The 19,024-nt window shown below is 42.5% G+C and overlaps 3 protein-coding genes and 1 long non-coding RNA gene across 5 annotated transcripts; 1 reads left to right on the top strand and 3 right to left on the bottom strand.

Moving 5' to 3' along the window:
• The first annotated feature begins 186 nt into the window (after positions 1-186).
• LOC114146348 (uncharacterized) lies at positions 187-3,035 on the top strand. The gene is made up of 2 exons (XR_003595872.1): positions 187-2,517; positions 2,555-3,035. It is a non-coding gene; the product is annotated as an uncharacterized LOC114146348 (long non-coding RNA).
• On the bottom strand, positions 2,794-6,646 carry LOC114146310 (zinc finger and BTB domain-containing protein 17-like). 2 transcript variants are annotated; one of them, XM_028020274.1, is made up of 5 exons: positions 6,173-6,646; positions 4,588-4,688; positions 4,250-4,328; positions 3,853-4,159; positions 2,794-3,816 (listed from the first exon to the last, which is right to left on the bottom strand). In XM_028020274.1, exons 1-5 carry the CDS (start codon positions 6,480-6,482, stop codon positions 3,423-3,425), a joined length of 1,191 nt encoding a protein of 396 aa, XP_027876075.1. In that variant the 5' UTR covers positions 6,483-6,646; the 3' UTR covers positions 2,794-3,422. The 2 variants fall into 2 exon arrangements, with proteins under 2 accessions (XP_027876075.1, XP_027876074.1); XM_028020273.1 differs by having other exon boundaries at positions 2,794-4,159.
• Positions 6,647-7,768: 1,122 nt separating this feature from the next.
• Positions 7,769-14,322, bottom strand: LOC114146288 (myoneurin-like). Its single transcript, XM_028020238.1, has 3 exons — positions 13,009-14,322; positions 11,336-11,396; positions 7,769-10,635 (listed from the first exon to the last, which is right to left on the bottom strand). The coding sequence occupies exons 1-3, from the start codon at positions 13,378-13,380 to the stop codon at positions 9,650-9,652; spliced, it is 1,419 nt and encodes a 472-aa protein (XP_027876039.1). The 5' UTR covers positions 13,381-14,322; the 3' UTR covers positions 7,769-9,649.
• Positions 14,323-14,496: 174 nt separating this feature from the next.
• LOC114146316 (zinc finger and SCAN domain-containing protein 2) lies at positions 14,497-18,996 on the bottom strand. Its single transcript, XM_028020279.1, has 4 exons — positions 18,216-18,996; positions 17,328-17,401; positions 17,141-17,252; positions 14,497-16,227 (listed from the first exon to the last, which is right to left on the bottom strand). Exons 1-4 carry the CDS (start codon positions 18,448-18,450, stop codon positions 15,530-15,532), a joined length of 1,119 nt encoding a protein of 372 aa, XP_027876080.1. The 5' UTR covers positions 18,451-18,996; the 3' UTR covers positions 14,497-15,529.
• Positions 18,997-19,024: the final 28 nt, after the last annotated feature.

The raw sequence follows: 19,024 nt of genomic DNA, 5'->3' as shown, positions 1-19,024 counted from the left end.
CGTGGTGGCGTAGCGGTTAGCGCGACCCGTATTTGGAGGCCTCGAGTCCTCGACGCTGCCGTCGCTGGTTCGACTCCCGGACCCGACGGTATTTGCTGCATGTCTTCCCCGTTTCCTGTCAGCCTGCTGTCATATAAGGGCGACTAGAGCCACAACAGACCCTGGAGGGGTAAAAAAAAAAAAATCTCCTGCAGAAGATTTAATATTTGGTTTACAGCCGAGGAGTGATGATTTATTAACATTTATTTAAAAATAAATAAACCACAACTTCAGGGGAGACGCATGAGCGCAATAATAATAAAACATTCTGTTATCGTAAATTTAAACCTTCAAAACCTAAAATCCCGAAAAACATAAATTAAAAATATAAATATTAAAACAGAACCTGCTTCAAAATTCTTAGAACCTAAATTTCAGATGAATCTATTTTGTTCAGAAATTACTTTTAAATCTGAGGTCAGGTCCTCACTGCTGGGCAAGGCTTTTATTTTGAAAGGATTTCTCTCTCTGTATGGAGCCCCTGTAGTGCTTTTAATTTAACATCTCTGAGCTAAAAAAAGATACACAAATGAATAAATAAAGTTGACCACATAATAAGCTATAAGTGAAAGCAAGATGTTTTAAAAATACAAAATGAAAACTAACATAAATCAATTAAAATACAGTCAAATGATAAAGCATAAAAATCTGATAAATGAACAGATTTGCTCCATAAATTCAGCTGTAAATATGATATAATTTAGTGCAAAATTCAATTTTGATAAAGAAAATACTCTAGTTAAATTATGACGTATTTAATTATTGTTTGTGAAGTTCCCCCTTTTGCACAAGTTTTTATTTTGAAAGGCATCTTTTCATATGGAGCTCCAGAAGTCTTTTTTTTTTGCATTAATATATTTTATCCTGTTCAGACAGATTAATAGGAATAAAACCTTGATGTTGATGAAATGTTTAGATATTTAAAAATTTAATAAAAGTTAAATTCTTATTATTAACGACGTAATAAATCCTTCATGGCTGCAGAAAAACTAAACCAAGCTGCTCCAAAATTCAGCTGTACAAAAGTGAGAAAAGGGATTTCAGAAGATAATTTTAGGAAAAAATAAATTTATTTACTTCTCATGTGTTTTTATTTCCAAGTTTTTACTTTGTCACAATTTTTTATTTTGAAAGGGACTTGCTCCTGAAGTGCTTTTATTTTTTAATTCATTCAAACTAAAAATAATCTCTCACTTCAGAGGCTCCATGTTGATATTATTATTGAAAATAAAACTTTGTGTGGAAACGCAGAGACTAAGAAATGTAAACTGTACTGTAAAACTTTCTGATCATTTGTCAGAAATCCAGAGCTGAGCTTCGGTTTCAGGTTAAAGCAGAGCCGACGTTCTTCCTGCACGGAACCGTCAGGAAGGTCGTGATGCGTTCCGGGCTCGCAAAATTAAAAATCTTCCCACAGAAATCCTCCTAATCATGCTGTGGTCCGAAGAGCCGACAGAAACGTTTTTATCAAAGTGACAAATTTTTTATCCAGAAACAAAACGATGATATTTTTGATACAACGCTCTGCTTTACTTTGTTCTGGAAGCTTCATGTTTATTACTGGTAAACATGTTGTCCTTCAGCTCTTCTTGCTCTGTGTTTTTATTAGAGACCAAAACTCTGCTGCCCTCTGCTGGTCGCAACCAGACAGTGCAGCTTAAGAACGTGTGGTTTTTAAAAATCATATTTAAGTGAAATTTGTGGAAGTTTTTTTTTTTTTTACTTTCTAAGCTTTAGATCTGTGTGAAGCTCTTAGCCTCACACTCCTCATGTTCTGCTGTTTGTATTTTGATTGAATGCACTTGGACGCTGTGATGGCACTTGTTTTTCAGAATCAGTCTGGCAGCTCAGCAGGAGTTAAATATTAACTGTGAAACAAAAGAAAAATGTGGAGTTTAAATTAAATTCATGTGAATCTGAAAAGATTTCATATAAAAAGAGATTTCAGAGGTGTTCTTGGATATTTGACCACTTGGTGGCGCTGTGACGTTAGATTTAATTTCCTGTCTCCTGCCTGTTGTCAGACTGTTTATTATCAAGCTATTAAACCACATTAAGGACAATCTGTGGTTCTGTGTTTGTTTAAAAATTAATTCCAGTTTTTGTGTCCAACTTCTTTTAAGTCTGTGACCTTTGACCCTGAAGCCAACACAAAGACGGAGATGATTCCACCAACTGTTTCAGTCTAAAACAAAGAAACCAGAGAAACAATCGAGTCATTTTATTAAGAAGAGACGTAAAAACTTCCTAAACAAAAACAGAATATTTGTTTTGTTCACAATAAACCAGAAAACAGGAAGTTTTTAACTCTGAAGAAAACTGTGCAGATTTTTCTGGAAACATTTCTTCATCATGTGTAATCAGCCGGTTCTCCTCAGAACCGAACCGAACCGGGTCGGATGAGGACCCGCCGCTCAGAGGAGGAAGATGCTGAATCGTCACAGTGGATTTAAAACTCATCCTGTCTGAAACCAAAATGTCCGATTTTAAAGAATCGTTCCTGTAATCTGCTGAGTTTTCTCCGTCTGCGGTTCTCCAGGTTCTCCAGGTTCTCTGGAGGTCGTTCAGGTTTCCTTTGGACCAGTTAAAGAAACTCATGATTCCTAAACCACTTTCAGCCCTTAAATGCCTGTTGTGTACTTGGCATCTGTAGGAGCGCAGAAAAGTTTAACTTAGTTTCTCCTGGTGCTGCATAGATACCTTCATATTCTGTCTGGGTCCGACGTTTCAATCCAATCACTTTTCTCTGCTCCATATTATGTTTTTTAACTATTACATCACAGTATTTGCTGTGAAGCTCAGCAACATCACAGACTTCCAGCTTGCCAATTTTGCAAGTCAAAAGTAAAACAATGCTGATTATTCCCTCTCCTCACTCACCACCAGGGGGCGTCTGTCTGAGATAGTTTTAGAAAACAGTACGGTCTGACAGCGGGGCAACGGGCGATGTCCCGTCAGACCGTCAATTCCCAAAACCACACACACACACACACACAGACACAAAAACCATCTATTAAAAGCGCGACCCCCCGCCAGACCATCGGAAAAAAACTCCTCCTTTAAGTGGGACAATAAAACCCGAACACAGGGCTGTGATGTAAACGCTAACCAGGAAAAAAGAAAAACTCAACAGCAGTAGCTTTATCCTCTTAAACTGTTTTTGCCAAAATATGGCAGAATTTAAAAAATGTACACAAAAATGTCAGAATTTGCACAGAAACACAGTTTGCACAGTTTGTGGGAGGAGCCTGATGATCCGGACGGTTTCAGGACTTCCTGTCGCTCTGATCCGACCAGCAGGAAGCGTCAGACCTGCTGCAGGAAGTGCGGCCGACAACTGGTCTGAAACTCCTGCTGAAGGACGCAGCGTCTGCTGTTGGTCGTCACGGTAACGCAGCGGGGAAGCATTTGTCCCCGGCGTGCATGGCGACGTGCCTCCTCAGGTGGCCGGCGGAGGTGAAGGCCTTCCCGCAGACGGAGCAGCGGAACTGGCCGCAGTCCGTGTGGACGGCCATGTGGACCTTCAGCGAGCCGGACTGGGCGAAGCGCTTCCCGCAGTGGACGCAGCCGTAGCGTTTCTCCCCCGTGTGGACGCTCTGGTGGCGCTTCAGGTTGCTGGAGTCGGAGAAGCGTTTCCCGCAGAGCGCGCAGACGTACGGCTTCTCGCCCGTGTGAACCCGCATGTGGGTCTTCAGGTTCTTCAGGCAGGCCAGGCTTTTCCCGCAGAAGCTGCAGGCAAACTTTTTCCCTCCGGGGGCGGCGTGGCTCTGCTGCCGCCAGCCGTCCCTCTGTGGCGCCCCCTGCTGCTGCCGCTGCCCCGCTGCAGACAGACTCGCCTCTCTGTGGCTGAAGCTGCTTCCTGAATCGGCTGAAGCGTTTCTGCCGGGAACAAACCCAGAGGAGCCGCTGGGTTCTGCTGCTGCAGCGTGGGAGGCTTGCTGCAGCATCATGGAGTCGTAGCCACTGGCTTCTGGCCTCTGATTGGTCTGCTGGGTGGAGGTGGAGCTCACCTCCGCGCTGGTCCAAGAGACGCCGCCGTCTGCACCGCTCTCTTCCTGTTTGACCAGCGAGGACGAAGCTTCTGCCTCGTGCTGATCCTCAGAACCAACACAGAACCGACCTGGAGGCGAAACCAGACTCAGTCCGCCTGCAGGTTAACAACGCACCGGCCAACAGGAAGGCTAACAGGAAGGCTAACAGGAAGTCTTACCATGAGGGTCGGACTGGGACCAGGACTCTTCCTCCTCATCCTCCACCTTGATCACCACTGTGGTCTCGGCTGCAGCCGCCTGGAAACAAAGCGCATTGTTCAACAGAATCTGAATACAGTTTTTAAATTGGTTTCTTCTGCTGAGTATTCATCACCCCGTCGATGTAAACATAATCACAAAACTTTGACCTTTTTGAATTCTGCACCTAAAAGTTAACCAGAGTATGAAAAAACTAGAACAACTACTATAAATAATAGAAACTAAACAGTATTTAAATCATTAAAACTGAATTAAACAGTCCCAGTGAAATAAAACTGCGGTTGCCGCGGCGACTCACCATCTGTCCTGCAGCTTCTGGTTCCGGTTCTGGTGGTGGGTGGGTCTTTCTGCACTGAGAAGTCTGCTGATTGGACGACAAGGACAGCTCTGCTGCAACTTCTGCAGAAGCAAAAACAATGATTGGATTTTGAGCTCTGGTCTGGACTTTGACTAGGCCACTGAAAAACACTGGTACTTATTCTCCAAGTCCTTCTTGGTGCATTCTGAAAGTGGTTTAAATTAAAGTTTTAAAAATGATTATAGGCTTAATGAATTATGAATTTCTGCCACTTATTTTTCATTACATTTGAAAATATGAATTCTGACTATGTATCAAATGTTTATTGAATTTTAATTTCTGTTGGTCGGTTTCCAGAATGTTTCATGTTTCTCAAACTTCAGAGCCATTAGTTTCAATTCTGACAAAACTGTTGAACTTTCAGTAAATATTAACGTCACAAAGATTTTTGTCACTAGAGCTGAGCATCTGATTTTATCCAGGTTAAAATCTACTGAATATGTCAGTCATGTGATCCTGGTCACATGACGCATTCAGCCGACCACTGGGAGGACTGGTGACCAGAGCTGCTCCAGGTTTGTTCTTCCATAAAGTTCATTGTTTCTGATGCTTTTCCACTTTAAGACTCACTATAAAAACATGATTTAGATTTAAGTCTGTCATGAACTGAACTACTGATTTTAGCTTGCTAGTGTTTGTAGCTAATGCTAACTGGTTTAGCCTGCCATTAGCAGCTAACAGTTCGACTTCTTCACAACCCACACTGAGTTTACCAAATGAAAAATCCTCCATTTTGTCTTTGGGCAGATTCTGAATTATGGGTTTTGTTGTGTAATATTAATACAAAAACTGCATGAATGTTTACAAATAAAGCACATTTATGGACAAAACGGCACAGATTTGATTTTCTGTGTATAAATGAACCATTGTTAAGATGCTAACTAGCAGTGTGATGATATTTAACTAGTCCTGTTTCTCTAATGCAGGTCAGGTGGCGAGCTACTGGAACCAGCAGAACCTCCAAACTGGTCTGGTAGGAGGCTGATGCAGTCTGAGCACACACACACACACACCACTAATGTTTTCTTGTTTTATTCTGGACAATTTTCCTCATAGTTTGGACAAATGAAGTCATGGACTCTCTTTGTTTAATGCACCAGTTGGTAACTGGTGCATTTATTAGTGGGGGATTATTGATCCTGTTGTGACCAAATCTTTGCATTTCAACAAACCGTGTGCAGATTAGTTTTGGAAATTTAAAAATGGGAATATTCTTGACTTTTGAAACTTTTGAGTTTTGAAAGAGGAAAATCTTTTACTTGTAAAACTTAAATGTTCAGGTTTTTTCTAGAATATTTGAGATCAAACTTTTTATTACTACTATTATTATTAAATATCTGGTTAAATATCTTAATGTTTTTTTTTCCTTTTTATAGCCCTTTTACGTCATAGATAAACTCTACGGTAGCGGAATAGCCCTTTAGTCCAAATCGGACGCCAACTTCAACTTGGTTTAATAGCTGTGAATTTGAAACCTTTGGATAGTTTCTGTTAGCATGAAGTAAATCTGAACCCTAAAGGTCACCTGTCAGTGTCACGCTCCTCCTCGGCTCGTGAACGCGCTGGTTGGCGCGCGGGCGGCCGCTAGCGGCGTACAGCAGCGCGGCGCCGCTTCCGCTCGCGGCGGCTCTGAGCGCGGCAGACCGCGCCGCCCGCAGCTCCAGGAGCCGCAGTTTCCTCCGCAGAACCTCGTTCTCTTTGCGGCTCCTGCTGATCTCCAGCTGCAGCACCGCGTAGCCGTTGTCCACCAGCTCGCAGATCTCCGCCACCGCCGTGTTGGCCAGAACCTCCATGATGGAGGCGAGCTGGGAGTGAAACGTGGCGGATGGAGACATTTTCCTGCTGGTCCGACCGGAACCGCTGAGAGCTAGTTAGAACCAACAGAACCGTAGGAGAACGTCTGGAGAACCTCTGTTTACCTGCCCGAGGCCTCCACACAGACAGGAACGGAAACAATACTCAGTACGCATGCGCGAAGTCACGTGTTCACACATTCCAGGTATAGAAAACCCGGAGTCACCAAAATAAAAGCCGGTGTTTGACCTGAAACTTGCGGTTAGTCACGCAGAGTAAATTCAGGGATTTAGAAGTTCACGAAATATAAGTTTGAAACTTTTATGTGAAAAAAACTTGTTTTTGTTGAACAATTAAGGAAAGAAACATGGAAGGGTTTTATTTTTAAGTATTAAGATAAGATTTATTTGTCATTGTCATCAACAGATTACAACGAGATTGAGATTTATTTATTACTCCGGTCTAGTCTTACGTGTCTTGACTGTTTATAAAATCCCTCAGCAGTTTTACTATTAAAGTCATTATACAATGATAATAAATCTAATCTAGTAGATTTGCAGACATTTAAACCCCCAAATACCTTGTTTTGCTCTGCAGCAGTTAGTTTTACTGTTAATATGATTTTGTGATCAGAATGAATTTTAGTCTGACTGCTTTAGTTTGTGGATTTCATCCTTTACGATCATCCTGGTAGTGAGGAACTCATCCTGACTGGACCAGACTTCAGCCCAGGGCTCCAGTCGTTGGGCCGCCACAAAGACTTGTATTATTTTTTTAATGAAAAAATGTGAGATTTTTATGAATATAAACAACACGCAAGTATATAAAACATAAGAAATTTTATTTTTTTAACAAAATGGATCTACTGCTCAGAGGACTTATGTAACCTATAATACATTAATAAAACTATCCATCCATCCATCCATTTTCTGTTCACCCTTGTCCCTAATGGGGTCGGGAGGGTTGCTGGTGCCCATCTCCAGCTACGTTCCGGGCGAGAGGCGGGGTTCACCCTGGACAGGTCGCCAGTCTGTCGCAGGGCATTAATAAAACTATCTATTATATAATTATCTTTTTTTTCTGTAGTGGATAGGGAACCAAAATGTTTCTAGATAAGAAATTAAGGTTCCAAATCCAGGAGCAGATCATCTGTGGACTCACCTGAACAGGTTTTGGACAAGAACCTGAAAGACTGTGAAGGATTTTAAGAATTAAAGGTTCATTTCTAGGTAGAGCGAAGAAAAAAACGTAAAGATGTCGGAATCAAATCGAGTCTGGATCTAAACTGAACTAAAAACGGATTAAAATACAGCAGACAGGATGCGTATAAAATGTAATTGTTTTAGTATTTTGGGAACAAAATATTCAAACAGCAGTAAAATAGACAAACACTGTTTATTGGAGCCTCTAGTGGTCAGGAGTGGTACTGCATGATGGTGGCTATTAGTCTGTTGGAAAGTATTAGTTTTATGATCAAGTATTAGGACCAGAATAAGAGATATTTTAAATAAACAAAAATACAATCATATAAGAATAAAGGTGCAATATTACCAGATAAATGTTGTAAAATTACAAGAAAAGTCGTTTTAATGAGAGAAAAGCTTTGATAGTTAACAAGATCTGATGTGACCAGATCAGGCTGATTATTCAAAACAGACTCAGAAATGTTTCTAAGTCCTGATACTGATCATTTAATGCCGATGTCTTAAAGGGAACGTGTTTTGCAGAATCCACTTTTTGTGTGCTTTGAGTAAAAAAAAATATTTAGGAGTTCTCAGAAAATTACTGCTTTATTCTCCTAATTAAGAAGAACAGAATTCCTAGTCTGGTCCTAATAATCTTTTACTAGGACATTAAGGGTCACCATTCATCTCAATCCCACCAGAAGGACAAAAACTCCCTCAAATTTTGCAGCTCCAGAATAAAAGGGGAAATAAAAAGTTTCCTCTTCGTCTCCTCAGAACATAAATACCTGAAATGTCTGAAATCCTTAAACTTCATGGATTAAACGGTTATCATTTCCTCCCGCCCTAATCTGTCTGATTCCATCTCAAAACGTTAAGATTTTTTACATTATTTAGAAAAATGCTACTGCGCTTCATTAAAACCTGACAAATTAAAATTCATAGGTGGTTTTACACAAACATGCAGAAATCTACGGAACCGTTTTACTGCCAGAACTGGAAATAAACTCAGGAGAAGAATCTCGTTTTAATGAGGAAGTTTCTCACCATAAGGACATAAAACTTCTCATTAAAACAAGAAAGTTTTTCATTATGAGACATTTTTGTTTATCTGTTTCCATCTCTGACAAGAAACTGATTTAAAATGAGTTTGAGTTTAATATCCTAAGAAAGCTAATTAACAAGATGAAACTCATTTCTATAACAAACTCATATTAATCTGTTTTTTATCTCGTTAAAACGAGTTTCTGATAACCAGACGAGTTTTATATCTAGTTTTAAATAAAATTATGTTCCTCTGACTTCTTAAAACATGAAGGAGTTTCCTCTCTGATTCTTCCAACGTTTCTCCGACATTGAAAAAAAGAACTTTTAAAAAATGTAATTTGTTATAAGTTATAAATTTGATTTATTTGATTCATGTATAATTTATGGTATTGAGAGCCTGACTGTTAAATATTACTTTACTGATCTCAAGTTGTCCTTTTGACTGAATAGCTGTTGTATTTTGCATGTTTTATGTCTAAATTTATTGCCAGATCATTTTTGACATTTTGCCAGATCTAATAGAAATTAACAGCCAACCCAGATGATCGTCAGTGATCGGCCCTCATTGGTGATCAGGATTGGAATCGGCAGCAAAAAACCAGAACGGAGCATCAATAGTTACAAGTCATGTTAATCAAACGTTAACATTCCTAATGCTAATAAATTAAGTTTTTCAATCATTTGAATAGATGTGACAAATTAACTACATTTTTTAAGCTGAAGCTCCAATTTCTCTCTCTCTCTTTTTTTTTTCCAGTGCAAAAATCCAAAGTCGTGTTGAGGTGGTTTAAAATCACGACCTGATATTTTGGTTTTAAAGAAATCTAAATCTGATTATGAGTAGTTTTAAACCTTAAAGAGATACCGCTCCTGAATTCATTTACAACCTCTGGCTGTTTAACGCTTCGCTAGAAAGGAAAAGGTTTAAAGAGTGGAACAAAGTTCTGGAGCGAACCATTAGGCCCAGTTCAGCCTGCTTAGGCTCTGTTGTTGGGCCCAGTGGGACTCAGTTGTTGGGTCCAGTTGGGACCCGGTTCAGGCCGTTTGGGCCCAGTCGTTGGGCCCGTTTGGACCCAGCTGTTGGGGTGGCACTTCTTCATGTGCAGCTTGAGGCTGTACTTGACGATGAAGCTGCGGGAGCAGAGCGAGCAGCCGTACAGTCTCTCCCCCGTGTGAACGTTCAGGTGCGACCTCAGGTGGGCCGACTGCGTGAACTTCTTGCCGCACTGGTCGCAGGCGAACGGCCGCTCGCCCGTGTGGATGCGGGTGTGGACCTCCAGGTTCTGCGCCGTGGCGTAGGTCTTGTTGCAGATGGAGCAGACGCAGCGCTTCCTGTGGGCGTCCTCGTCCGGATCCGCGGTGGAGAGCTGCTGGCCCGGCGAGGATCCGTACAGTCCGAAGTTCAGCATGCCGCCGCCGCCGTTTTCAAACTCGAAGGCTGCGGCGCTGTGGTCGTCCGCGGAGCCGGCGATACCGACCAGCTTCAGGCTGAACACGTCGCCCTCCAGGTTCTCGTTGGGGCAGAACTGGGTGAACGCCATGGAGCCTTTGGGCTGTTTGGACCAGGACGGGTTCAGGTCCAAGTCGGCCCGGTTGGAGGGAGACCGGGACTCCATCAGGGCGACGCTGCTGAAGAACAGCTGCCTGCTGGGGCCCGGTGGCGCCAGGGAGCAGTCCTGGACCAGCTGGACGTCCGGGTAGGAGCAGGCCGAGGCGTCCATCTTCACGTCCATCTTCACCTGGACGTCCTCCGGCGCCGAGCCGCCCGGCTCGCTGCGGGGCGAGTCCAGGCTGTAGACCGGGACGTTCTGCTGTGACCCGCCCGACAGTTTGGATGACTTCAGCGCCGACGGGTCGCCGTCTTCGTACGGCCGACTGCGGCGGCGGCGCCTGCGGACGGACCGAGCCAAGAGGGCGGCTTCGCTGGCGGCTGCCGCTCCGCCATCATGGCACCTCCGTTCTCCTGGACAGAGAGGAAAAACTCTGGAGCGTTACGGATCATCCAGAGATTTAAAGGGCCAGTACAATGTGTTTTAAACACAAATCATGGCATTTTACAGCATAATCAGGTAAATGTTACCTTCAGCTTTCACGCTATAAGAAATTTGACTTCGTATTTTAACGCCTTGACTTTGGGCCTCTGTCTCTTTAAAAGTTCAGGAAATCATCACAACATGGCTCCTCTATTAATCCTTTAATAATATGAAATGAAATGAAGCTGAGTTACTTAAACCAGCCTTGAGACACAGGATGATTCCCTCAACTTCTTATTTTCTAGTTCAGCTTTTTAAAACATTCACCACAGAGAAGCTTCTGATGGTCCTTCAGTTTCTGCTGCTGGAAAAATACATTTAAATTTGGAGGTATAATGTGACTGCCACTGTCTGACGGTACTTTGGAAACCTGCTAGTATCCATTAGAATTATGGGAAATGTAGGCAATCTGTAAGCTTGACTATGAAATCTCAACAGTCTGCAGAATGGGTAACTCAGTATGATGGAGCAGTTTCGTCTTCATAACTTGTTCAAATAAAAAAGATGTTGGTGCAGTGAACTAGTTTGGCATCATTTGGAAATCTAAAAGAAAAAATGAATCAATAATTATCAATATGGGCTGTTATGAAATGTTCGCATCGCGCAGCAGTAGAATGATTTTCCGCTCACCGTCGTCGATGCTGTCGAACCCGTCCGAGTCTTCGTCTTTAATCAGAACCACATCCGGAACCTGGAGGAAGCCACAACATTTCTAATAAGAGCAGAAGCAGCCATGCAGGATATCAGCTTATTTCTGCATTTCCACTCAGAACAAGTCAAAGAGCTGCAGTTGTTTTTAATCACTTCATCCATTAAAGATCGGTTCCCCCAGATTAGGAGCTAATTAACTTCACAAAGCCGCTTTCAGCCTGCAGCGTCGACCCAGAGAGGAAATAATCAGCAGCTTCATCTCCAACATGTCTGCCTGTACGGAAGCCTTAAACTGCCAGAGCTGGGAATAAATTCAGGAGCAGGATCTTGTTAAAATTCGAAAGTTTTCTCATTAGAACCAGAAAACTCTCATTTTAACAAGATGTAGGAAAAAAGTTCCTCTGACAGATTACATCTTCCCTCTGACTCTCCGTTTTCTTCCAGACGGCACTCAAACGCCCCGCGAGGTGCTGCAGTTTCACGTTACGACCTTTCTCGTTTAAACGAGAATATGCTCTGGTTTTAATGAGATATAAATCTCGTTATAATGAGAAAGTCTCCGGTTTTAACGAGATTCTGCTCCTGCATGAGGACACAGTTATCTTCCAGTCCGGAGATTTGTTGTTGAAACCCAAACGGCCTTCAGATCCGCCTCAAAACGCCGAGTCATTATGATAAATATCCATTAAATCTGAAAACTGGCCACATATCACCTTCATTTTCATCTTTAAAAAAACATTTTCTTAACATTTCCCACATTTTGAGGCCCAACTTCTCATTTTTATTTTCCATTTGGAACCAAAAAACAAATATTACTTCTTTATTTCTTTTGAGCTGAAGAATATTTTTATTCAGTACAAAACTGAAACATCTCAAATCCCAAAGCAGTATTCATGGGTCTACGGTTTTATGTAAATATATGCAAATCAGCGGCCCCTTAATTAAATGTTGACATTTTTGACTCAAAAACTAAGTTTCTCTGTTTTACTAGCTGGTGGGAAAATACCAGGTCCAAAAATAAATATAGATCAAAGATCCAAAACTATTTCAAGTTTTTTAACCTCGCATATACTTTGTCCCGATGGTTTTCTCAAGATAATGAGTCAATTTCAGGTTTTCTCGAGACAATCTGGACAAAATGGGTAATTAACTCATTATCTTGCGAAACCCGTAGAGAAAAAGTGCAAGTCAGTATGGCCGCTTTCGGCCTCCATATTTTAAATGTCTAATAAATGAATTATTTTATAAAGGCATACTGGGGCCATTATACATAGGAAAATAAAAGAGGAAATTTTCCTTCAAAAAAATGGCATAAATTTAGTTTGTTTCAAAAGTTGACCATTTGTTAGAATTTTTTTTAGCTTAATCTCAGAAATTTTCAAAATTTTTTGGGGAAGTTTCAAAAAGTCGATTTATTTTTAATTTTTTTTACTTTTGATACTCAGAAAATTTCCAAAAGTCGAAAAATGTCGACATTGTAAATTAGGGAATTTCCAAGTTTTCTAGAAAAAACTGAAGCTAGAAAAATGCTTTTATCGACCTACAATGTCCCTAATACGCCATAATTATTTAGTGATAACCCCCTCTCAGGTTTCTCAGGTTTCTCTGGTTTCTCTGGTGGTAAATAATTTGTCTGCGGTCAGAACGGTTACCTCCTCCGGCTCCACCCCGGCGGATCCTCCGTCTCCCCCGGATCCACCGGCGGCGTCCTCCAGCTCTCTGTCCCGCTGTCTGTGCGGTGTTTCCGGTGGGACAGCAGCCTCTGTCGCCTCGGTCTTCTCCTCCGGGGCCGGCGCCTGGCTCTCCCCAGCGCCGCTGCCGCCGCCCGGGACCACGATGGACTCGATGAGGTGCAGCTTCTTCCGCAGGTCCTGGTTCTCCTTGTGGCTCCGGCTGATCTCCAGCTGCAGCACCGAGTAGCCCTCCTCCACCAGCTCGCAGATCTCCGCCAGCGCCGCCTTGGTAAGCGCTCCCAGGACGGCGGAGAGCTGCTCCTGGAGAGCTTTGCTGCTTAGAACCGACATCGCGGAGCTCTAACAGAACCGGAACCGAACTGAAGCAGCTCCGGACAGAACGTACGAACCCAAGCCGACCTCAGAAACCGTCCGAGACGACGGACACAAGCCTCACAGAGATAGGACTACAACAGGCGACCGAGACTACAGGGAAGAGTCATGGTTTTCATTATTATTACGTAACTTCCGGATGAATATCCTATTTCAAAGTAAAAGTAGGCGAGTCAAGTTTAGAAACTAAATTTACTCTTTTTATTAGTAAACTTTACTTTTAACTCTACTACGGTATTTTAAATAACTCAATAATTTGGACACGTATAGAGGACCAATACTGCCACAAAAGAATAAATACAGAAACAAATAAATGCTCAAAGATGTAATTAAATGTACAAAAATACAGTAAATAAATGTTGGTGGTAATTAAAATAGACAGCCAGAAGTAAATGTATACATCTCTTTTCATCAAGTTCTTTAACCTTTGTAATTGCTTTATTATCAATAACTTCTTTCTAACATTTTATTTGTGTACGTTCAAATATTTTTGTGTGTTTTATGCTCCCTCTGTATTTTTTTACCCTTTTCATTTCTCCAATGCTATTTATTTCCACCTGTCTTGTTTTTTTTACTTTTCTATATGTATTCCTGCCTCTGCAAATAGCTAAAATCCCCAAATATTTGAGACCTCCACTAAAAAACATGTTTATTTGCATTAATAGTCAATAATAATGCATCTTGGCATTACAGCACAGAAAAGGATAACATCTATGGTCTGCCTAAACTACAGATAGCTACATTTCTTTGCAAATAATTTCTTTGAAAATAATTTAGTATAGTCCATGGTACTACTAATTGGGAAACTTCTCACAAATCCTTATTACTAAATTAACTCGTCAAATTGAACTGATTAGGATGCATATATAACGTTTAAAGGTTAAAAACTAATAAAACCATTAATTTAAAATGAAACTATCTCCACTGAGCCAACAGATTGTTAAATGATCATTAAAAACAAAAACACCTTTTTAAAATAGCTCTGCTACAATCAGCCGGAGCGTGGAGCTTACTTCTGATAAATGATTTATTTGAGGAGGATTTCACTGCAACTGCAATGAATTTTACAAATGGTAAACAGTTTGAATTTATTATTAAACAGTCAACATAATACACACACCTTCAGTATTACACTTTCACCATCAGTCATATGTTTCTGTTCCAGGTGTGTTTAATTATTCCACCGTAGGAGAAACCTGCTTTTATCACAAGCGTAAAATTAATAACATTCCAGGATTGGTGGATGTAAACACAGCAGGTCGTTCTTCAGTTTCTACATGGTGACAGAAAATCCTGGCACCTGATTGGCCGTTTTCAGTAGAAATCTGAAATTTTTTTAGATGAATAAAAATTTATTTAGTCTGAGCTTTTCTGTCAGCTTTAACTTTATTGTTTGGATTCGGTAAGATAAAAAACAAAAATATAACTTTAGAAAATCTTCCTCTGACTGACTGACACCAAACTGTCTTTAAAGACAAAACTAGGTTCCTACTGGAAAGACTTCCTGTTTAAAAGTGAATGAAAAGGCAGAGAGAAGAAGTCTGGGCAGCTTTTCCACTGAAATGTCTTGATAAACAGAAAAAGTTATGAAACTGCTGGAGGTTCTGGTCCATCAGCAGAGCCGGCCCAAGGCGTATGCAAGTTAAGCAGCAGTTTAGAGCCTCCACACAACCTATTGTAGAAATGAGATGTGTGGAAGGTGATTTCTTCCTCCTGATGGCTGCTGCCTCTGTTGGGAAAATATAACATCTCAAACTTGTTTACTGTAAATAAAGTTTAAATTGTGTTTAAAACTGTAAATTTATCAGCTGATGCTACTTTCAAATGCTTAAAACAACATGGCACACTTAAATACCACTCAGCACTTTAAAATCTAAACCATCTTTTTTTTCCTGTAATGTTAAAATCAACAGCCAAAATAAAACTGGTAAGCTAGTTTCAAATGATGCTAATGTGGCTACGTCACACACAGAGCAGCTCAGGAATGAAGAATCTGGTGTTGACATGTTGGTACGGGGGGCCCCATGTGACAATCTGCTTTGGGTGCCAAAGGGCTTGGGCCGGCCCTGTCTGTGGGTCAGCGGGTCAGGGCTCGGTTCTGTCCCAGTCAAAGCGGCACCATGTGATGTTTCTGCTGGTGGATCCGCAGGTTCTGCTTGGCCGCGAAGCGTTTCCCGCAGTGCTCGCAGGAGAAGGGTCGCTCCCCCGTGTGGACGCTCTGGTGCGTCTTCAGGTGGCCCGACTGCGTGAAGCGCTTCCCGCACTGCGCGCAGCTGTACGGCCTCTCGCCCGTGTGCACGCGGACGTGCGTCTCCAGGCTGCGCGACGATGTGAAGCATTTTCCGCAGTAGTTACAGGCAAATCGCTGGTCCCTGCAGAACCGGCTGAGCTCCAGCGGGTCGAGTCTGGAGCCGCCAAGCGCCAGCAGCATGGAGCGGTGTGGCACCGGCACCATGCTGGGCACAGACTGGCTGCTCCAGGAGGAGCCGGGATCCAGATCCACATCGCAGGGGACAGACCCGACCAGAGCCGAGCCCCGCTTCAGGTCCGACAGTCCGGGCAGAGCTGCCGGTCCGTCTCCAGACCCCAGCAGGAAGCTGGTCCTGATGTCTGCTGCAGACAGAGCGCCGCTGTCCGACTCAGAGGCCAGGTCAAAGTCAGCAGAGCTGCCCTCGGCGGCACCGGACGGGCCCGGGGACGGCTGCCCGCTGCAGGAGCTGCTCTGGTCCCAACACCGCACATCAGAGATCTTCATCCCGGATGGGCCCTCCTGCCCCACAGGGAGACCCGGTTCCGCCTCCGTACCTGAACACGGATCAGAGCGAAAGGTTTCACTAACTCTGGCCTAGTCCATACATAGCAGGATATCGAGAAAACTGAACAGATTTATATGCAATCTGGTCTTTCGTCCACAGCAGAACTATCATTTGGGTTTCTTCTGCTTCTACAAACAGTCCAAACTTAAAACACAACAGAAATCACTCGGCTGTTTTTGGCCATAGTTCTCATGTGATGTCACACTTCCAGGAACTTTGTAGCTTACAGCCTTCTTGGTAGGTATACTTAACTCTCATGACAGTTGCTATGGAGTTGCTACGACAACAATAAACAAGCTACATTTTCTGTCTCAAACGGGTCGATTGGTTATCTGTCTCTTGCACATCGATCAAGAGTGTCAATATACTTCTTGTTGGTGTGGAAGCCATGGTTCATCTATGCTCTGCGCTGTGCTTGCCTACCAAGATGGCGGTCCAATGGCATGGATGACTTCTGGTTCAGATTTGTGGGAACTATGTCAATATTTTATTCTGGTGTCTGGAAAATTAGTGATTTCAAAAACCTTTGAAATAAAATTTCACAAATCAGCAGATAATCCCTGTCACCTAGCAACCCCAGCAAAGTACCGCTCATTACTCAGAATCCCAAGTTGATCTCTAGCACGTTTGGTCAGCTGGTTCCTAACAGGAAGTCGTGGTTCTTTTGAAGGATTCTGATTGGCTGACAGGTGTTAGATTAGCCTCTTATGGGTCTGGTAATCCAGCGGGTTGGTGTGGATCATCGCTTTTCTGAAACTGATCCCTTGTGTATGATATTTTTTTAAACGATGCGGTGCAGCTATCGTTTTTTTTTTTTTTTTTTTTAAAGAAAAACAATACATGTGGACGAGGCCTACAGCTGGAATATTTAGAGAAACCCAAATGAACTTGGTTCCTCTCACCGTCCTCCTGCAGGAGCAGCGGGTCGTCCTTCTCCTCCTCTGTGTCCTCTTTGATCACAACAATGTCCTGATCCATTTGGATCGGCTCCTCCGCAGCGGCTGTAGCAGAATCCTGTCAGAAGAAACAACATGGCGGTTTTACCTGGATTAGTTTATTAGTGAAGTAAAGTGATGGTGGATGTCTCACCTCTGCAGGAACGGATCCATGTCCTCTGAAGTTGGAGGGTTTTACCTGCTGTAGAGACGCTTCAGCTTCCAACTCTGGGTGGAAAAACAAACACAGATAAAAACAGAACTACAGGGAAAAAAATGCAGAAAAATGTCTAATACTTCCAGGATGAACTATAAAACGCAGAAATCCCAGACAGACAGAATAAACTGTTATTTTTATACGTTCTCCTGGCGTTTCGAAGGACTTTCAGATTCAGCCTCAGCTGAAACGATCAAATCAGTAAAGCACGGTAGAGGCTCCATCATGGTTTAAAACAAAAATATCTGCTTGTGTTGAAATGCCTACTTTAATCTTATTTACAACATTTTTATGACTGCAATAGCTGTTATATTAGGTAAGCATAATTGTCATAATATTTCAAATAAATACAAACAAATTGTTATAGTTTATAGTCCAACACTAAACTCTTTTATCTGGGTTATTGCTTTATGGATGACATTATAGAATAAAAACATTGAGTATAACTACAGATAGTAGGTTTTTGGTGGCCACGCAGGGTTCTGCTCAGGACTCCACTCACCTTTTAACCGGCCCTGAAACGGATCATAACAAAACAAACCCACTAAATACTTCTCCTTAGTTATAACTGTAGTAACGCAGGGATGTGTTGTAGTTTCCGGTTTTATTAATGTGCCGAATTAAAAAGAGACTAAAAGGAAAGTCATCCTGCTGAGAATGGCTTCCTAACTTTGTTCCCAGTAGAGCCGAAACGCTTTATTGCAGTTTTTCTAATGAAGTTTGGTGGAAACATGAAGCTTTGATTCCATCATTCACAACCAAAATAATAATAATAAAAACAGAACCGGTGATGAACCTTCACCGGTTCGGTTCCGCTGAACTCACCGGCTGCCGCGTCCTCCGGGCCGCCGTCCGTCCGGCGGCTGCCCCGAGCGATGATGGACTCGATGAGCTCCAGCTTCGTCCGCAGCGCCTCGTTCTCCTTGCGGCTGCGGGAGATCTCCAGCTGCAGGACGGCGTAGCCGTCGTCCACCAGCCCGCAGATCTCCGCCACCGCGGCTCGGGTCAGCGCCTCCATGATGGACGACAGCTGGGACTGGAACCCCTTCAAGCTGCTCATTCTGGCGGGGAAACGAGCTCAGGTCTCAGCAGCAGCAGCTCCGTAAGGCCGGCAGGGTGAGATCCAGCGACCTCCAGCTTTCTGTGGGCAACTAAACCGGTTTTGAAGCCGAAAAGCGGCTCACCTGCTCATGGAAAACGGCCGGATGCTGCAGATGTTGTTTGGACTTCCCTTCTGTGCGCTGAATTTTCAAAATAAGGGCTTGATGGGATGCTGTGTTCAAGAACACACTGTAAATGCGGGCTTTATTGTGTTTGACTATTTAATCCTGACAAATGAGTTTAAATATACATTAAATAATATATGTTTGAAGAAGATTTTGGAATTACGAAGTATTGGGGCCAGATTAAAAAATAAAAAGTTAATATTACGAGAATGACATTAAAGTTGGAATAAAACGAGAATGAAGGCGTAATATTACCTTAATAACGAAATAATACGAGAATAGAGTCGTACGATAATGACCAAGTCATAATAATATAAGAATACCAATATGAGAAGTTAAACCGTAACATTGTTCTTTATATTGCACGACTTTATTCCCGTAATCCATGACTTCATATTGTCGTAATTC

The sequence above is a fragment of the Xiphophorus couchianus genome, chromosome 6 (genome assembly GCF_001444195.1).
Source record: "Xiphophorus couchianus chromosome 6, X_couchianus-1.0, whole genome shotgun sequence".
NCBI lineage: Eukaryota > Metazoa > Chordata > Actinopteri > Cyprinodontiformes > Poeciliidae > Xiphophorus > Xiphophorus couchianus.
This window is presented reverse-complemented; position numbering and strand designations above follow the sequence as displayed.

Bases quoted from the DNA above. Each gene is read 5' to 3' on its own strand.
- LOC114146288 (XM_028020238.1), bottom strand. From the start codon at position 13,380: ATGTCGGTTCTAAGCAGCAAAGCTCTCCAGGAGCAGCTCTCCGCCGTC. The intron at 11,397-13,008 runs GTAACCGTTCTG...GGCTTCCTCCAG, and splicing joins CCGGGGTGGAGCCGGAGGAG to GTTCCGGATGTGGTTCTGAT. The intron at 10,636-11,335 runs GTGAGCGGAAAA...CTCTCTGTCCAG, and splicing joins GTTCGACAGCATCGACGACG to GAGAACGGAGGTGCCATGAT.
- LOC114146310 (XM_028020273.1), bottom strand. From the start codon at position 6,482: ATGTCTCCATCCGCCACGTTTCACTCCCAGCTCGCCTCCATCATGGAG. The intron at 4,329-4,587 runs GTGAGTCGCCGC...CTTTGTTTCCAG, and splicing joins CAGAAGCTGCAGGACAGATG to GCGGCTGCAGCCGAGACCAC. The intron at 4,160-4,249 runs GTAAGACTTCCT...TTTCGCCTCCAG, and splicing joins GTCCCAGTCCGACCCTCATG to GTCGGTTCTGTGTTGGTTCT.
- LOC114146316 (XM_028020279.1), bottom strand. From the start codon at position 18,450: ATGAGCAGCTTGAAGGGGTTCCAGTCCCAGCTGTCGTCCATCATGGAG. The intron at 17,402-18,215 runs GTGAGTTCAGCG...TTTTCCACCCAG, and splicing joins CCCGGAGGACGCGGCAGCCG to AGTTGGAAGCTGAAGCGTCT. The intron at 16,228-17,140 runs GTGAGAGGAACC...ATCCGTGTTCAG, and splicing joins GCTGCTCCTGCAGGAGGACG to GTACGGAGGCGGAACCGGGT.